Genomic DNA, 4,317 nt, shown 5'->3' on the forward strand with positions numbered 1-4,317 from the left:
GCACCGGTCACCGTTCTCGTCGAACCCGTCGCTTGCGACGAAGGGCTCGACGAGTAAATTAACTCTCACAGCCCACTGAGTTTCTCGCCGGATCTTCTCAGTGGGTCGCGTTTCCGATCCGGTGGTAGATTCTGCGAAGCACGACTCTTGCTAGGGTTCGTGTTAGCAACATCGTCAGGTCTGAGCCCGTGAGCTCACCTACTAAAGTTAGGGTTACGCTGACATAGCCGCTAGGGCTATCAGCTTAGGTAGGAAAAAAAAAAAAAAAAAAAAAAAAAGCAATGAACATTCGTTCGACTGCGTTTGCCCGGTGCACTTACTATATCGTTGTTACGTTGTGTGATTCAGTGACTGTTGTACGTACTGGTTAAAGTTGGACAAGTGTTAAAGTGAATTGTCAAGTTAACATATTGTTGATTAAATCAGAAACCAAAGGTGACTTCGTTTTACTTGGTGTTCAACAAGATAATATCTACCCTCAAGCTTACATCAGAAGTGAGATCAGGACTCTACTCTCACTGGCGTGACGTGTTTGAACATGTTCGAAGTACAGCAAAAAAAACATGATGCAGATCAGAATACTAGTAGTGGTACGCCACAAGAGCGTGAATGCAGCATACGTAAGTCGTGTAATAACGTCTCTGTTACCTCGATGGAAGATCTGAGCCACGAAGAAATCGTCACATCTTACGTTCTGGCTCATGTTGCCCAGTTTGACTGTCGACTTCATCACATGGCATTTACTAACGGAAATACAACACGTAACAAGCTATTGCAAGAAATTAAGGCAAGTGCAAATCTCAAGTGAAACTTCGATCGCAATAATGGATCTGTCATGACGAGTGGGTAGTTCCGACACGAATCGTTTTTAAGCCAATGACTACTGCTAGAGTTACATGGCACTAGTACAGTAAACCAGGACATGAGACTGTGAATTGTCGCTGAAATTTTAGAATCTACTCGATTCAATACCAATAACACTACACGTTCGATGACTTCGGGCTCCAGCAAGCAAGCGAGCAAACAAGAAAGCAAGCAAGTTTCCGTGGGGAAGAAAAATTGACACATCTGAAGTCGTCGTGACCTGTAAGATAAGACGTCTGGTGCGTTCGTGTCTGGCGATGCGGCGGTGTTCGGGTTCCGCTGGCGGATGCAAGTTTTTCCGGTGAAGTGCGTGCTTGTGCGTGCTTGACAAGTGTTCGCGGTTGGCTTCCTCAGTGTGGGAGTAACATCGTGTAAGAGAGGTGGAACCCGTAAAATTGTAGTTTGCGTGGTGGCTGGTAAGATTTGTTGCGGTAAGAAGTTTGCATGGTGGTAAAATGTCTTGTGAGTCTGCACAGGTAGCCGGAGGTGAGACTTCCGCGGTCGCGGCCCACCCAGTCCGCGAGAACCGGGCAAATCGCCTCGACGGTACGGAGGCCGGCCGACGGGTCCGCCAAACGACGAGACCACGCCTCCAGCACGGACTGCCGATATTGGAGCCCCCGCGCTCCGGCTGCACTTGCGCTAGGGCGCGCCGCCTCGTAGGAGACTGTGAGGTATCATTGAATAACTCTGACTGCGATCGCGCGCTGCCGGCGTCGCAGCGCGGCGACGTTCTCGTGGGTAAGGACGTGGCACCAGACGGGTGCTCCGTATAGTCCCATCGACCGCACGGGTACCATCACCCTGCCTATTTCTGCCGTGAAGCAGTGGTGTATTTCGGTTTGAAGGGCGGGGCAGCGGTTGTAACTATACTGAGACCTTAGAACTTCTATCTCAAGGTGTGTGGTGCGTTTACGCTGTGGATGTCTATGGTAACCACTTAACACAAGGTGGGCTGTGAGCTCGTCCACACATTAATACGAAGAGCATAATCAAACGAAATTAGATACGAAGTTTAAAGGGCCGTTTAAAGTAGTTGAAGTATTGGATGGTGTCGATTTAATTTTGACTCTCACACATTCGCTTAAGGCTCGAGCTGCTACTTGCCTCGCAAAAATACAGCCTGGTAAGATATCCTGGCCTACTATTAAAGAGATGCTGACAAAATTATCTAATGATGCAAGACCACTTCGACCTGGTTATTAAATTTGAAATGGAAAGCAAAAAGGGACCAGCTGAAGCCGGTATCCGGCTATGGCAACTTATAAAGAAGATTCCCGACGCTAATGTGCCAGAACAAATAGCCACCGGATTTGTTATATCAATACTGTCGCAGTGTGATGAAAGAATCCGTCGGGAATTGAACTCTGTCGTTATTACCACAAAAAATCGTCTATTTCACACATTACGTGGCTTTACCCTCAAAAGAAAAAACGAAGATCCTGATAAAGAACCAAAACGCTCTCGAAGTTTTTTTCCGTGGAAGCTGCCATTTCTGCGGAAAACCTGGGCATCGTGCCGAAGGGTGTTGCGACAGATACTGCTCTCAAACTTTTTTCGATATTCCAGCAAAACCTGAACAACCTCCTCATCCGTGGGCGCCCGGCTCTCGCCTGCAAGTCAGCTGTTACGTGTGCGGTGATGCGAGTCATGTAGCTTCTGGGTGTTCCATGCGCTACAAGAAGAAAACGACACTGCTCCAGGTGCTGTGGCAGGTGCAACCAGAGACGTCAACGTGTGTTCCAGAGCTTCAGTGTGTTACAGATAAGTGGTTTTGGCTTCCCCTTTATGTTCCATTGAGGGTCAGAATGTAGTCTTATAAAACAAAGCCATAGTAATTTATTCAATGATAAGAGGTTTCATGAACAAGTCACTCTTTGATCTGAAAGTAACTCGGACCAATCATGGCAAGAGCAGTTAGGGGATATTCAACTCGCCCTTAATAGTACACGTTGTCAAGTAACAGGGTTTACTCCAATAGAATAGATGTTTACCGTTCAGGGTAGTTCACTTGAAATATCTAAAGTTTCAACAGAGTGATAATCCCTTGGTTTAGTCGAGGCAAAGCTAAAGTCAAACTTTTTTCCGCTGGGGATTTTGTTTTCATAAGTTGACCGAAAATGTAAAGGTCCCTTCAACATTACTGCAGTTTTGGAAAACGATAGGTATGAATTGAGACATGTAAATAGTTCTAATAGAGTGTACAAATTTCCCTATGAAAACTTACGTGAAATACCTCGAGGCCCGTCAGGCCTACTAGAAATTTCTGAAAATTATAGTGACGATGACGTGACGGCGTACACAGATGGGTTAATTAATCTTGTTCATGAAACTGATCTTAATGATGACGACTCTATCACTGACAATAGAAGCGAAATTTTTGTCCGCAAATAGCGATACAGCAAACATAGTCTGTGGGTAGTGATACAATGTCTGTAAGCTCAGGCACCTCAGGTGCAGGTGTTGGAAATATAGAAAACGATGGTCGGTCTCGCACTATTTCTGAAGAAATTCCGTATAAATGTTCTGGTTTAAGAAATGTTTTAACAAACGCTACCGTACACGCAGATTAAAAAAAAAAAAAAGAAAAAAAAGAGAATTGTATGTGGCTAGAGAGATGTTAATCCGGACTAGCAAAAAAAAGAGAAAAAAAAAAAAAAGTGTGAAGTCATTGAAGGGTCTGTCCGGTCCAATGGCTTGGCTATAGGGATTTTCATCCAGATTAGCCACAACAATTAGCTACAGGGATTGCGATTCGGTCTAGCATTATCCGGTCCAGTTCGAAAAACTGAAGGGATAACAATTCCGGTCTAAGTTAAAAGGGACATACTTACATACCTGAAGAGTTTTAAATGAACTGGCCCAGGTATGTAAGCAGTCTGAAGGTTATTTATAGCCAGTATAGGATTTTCTGAAGAATTATGCGAGCCGAACCGTACTAGATTGTTAATATCATAGACCACGTTTTAAGTTGCATCCGTTAATATCAGGATGAACGAACGTTTGTTGTTCACAGACATACCATAAGAATGCGCGTACGAGGACGAGCGCACGTCAGTATGGCCGTGACGGCGTTAACGATATTTATGTTATATAGCACGTGCAATAGGAGTGACTCACACAAGCCAGGTGCGCCGGCCGTGTCGTTCCACTCGTAAACAACAGCTGCAACAGAGTGACTCATAAGCCCGCTGCGCCGGCTAGTATAAAAAGGCGGAACGTGCCTTGAAATGAACATTCGTTCGACTGCGTTTGCCCGGTGCACTTACTATATCGTTGTTACGTTGTGTGATTCAGTGACTGTTGTACGTACTGGTTAAAGTTGGACAAGTGTTAAAGTGAATTGTCAAGTTAACATATTGTTGATTAAATCAGAAACCAAAGGTGACTTCGTTTTACTTGGTGTTCAACAAGATAATATCTACCCTCAAGCTTACATATTTATATATGGTA

General features: G+C 44.8%; 1 protein-coding gene across 1 annotated transcript; it reads left to right on the top strand.

Moving 5' to 3' along the window:
* Window positions 1-284: 284 nt before the first annotated feature.
* LOC149502319 (uncharacterized) lies at window positions 285-3,458 on the top strand. Its single transcript, XM_089729741.1, has 2 exons — window positions 285-1,605; window positions 2,434-3,458. The coding sequence occupies exons 1-2, from the start codon at window positions 1,320-1,322 to the stop codon at window positions 2,676-2,678; spliced, it is 531 nt and encodes a 176-aa protein (XP_089585867.1). The 5' UTR covers window positions 285-1,319; the 3' UTR covers window positions 2,679-3,458.
* Window positions 3,459-4,317: the final 859 nt, after the last annotated feature.

Source organism: Bombyx mandarina, chromosome 09, assembly GCF_030267445.1.
Source record: "Bombyx mandarina strain Sakado chromosome 09, ASM3026744v2".
Lineage (NCBI taxonomy): Eukaryota > Metazoa > Arthropoda > Insecta > Lepidoptera > Bombycidae > Bombyx > Bombyx mandarina.

What these genes read in the sequence shown, in the direction of transcription:
- LOC149502319 (XM_089729741.1), top strand. Translation starts at nt 1,320, where the DNA reads ATGTCTTGTGAGTCTGCACAGGTAGCCGGAGGTGAGACTTCCGCGGTC. An exon ending in GCGCGGCGACGTTCTCGTGG is followed by an intron (nt 1,606 to 2,433) that starts GTAAGGACGTGG and finishes TCGATATTCCAG; the next exon opens with CAAAACCTGAACAACCTCCT.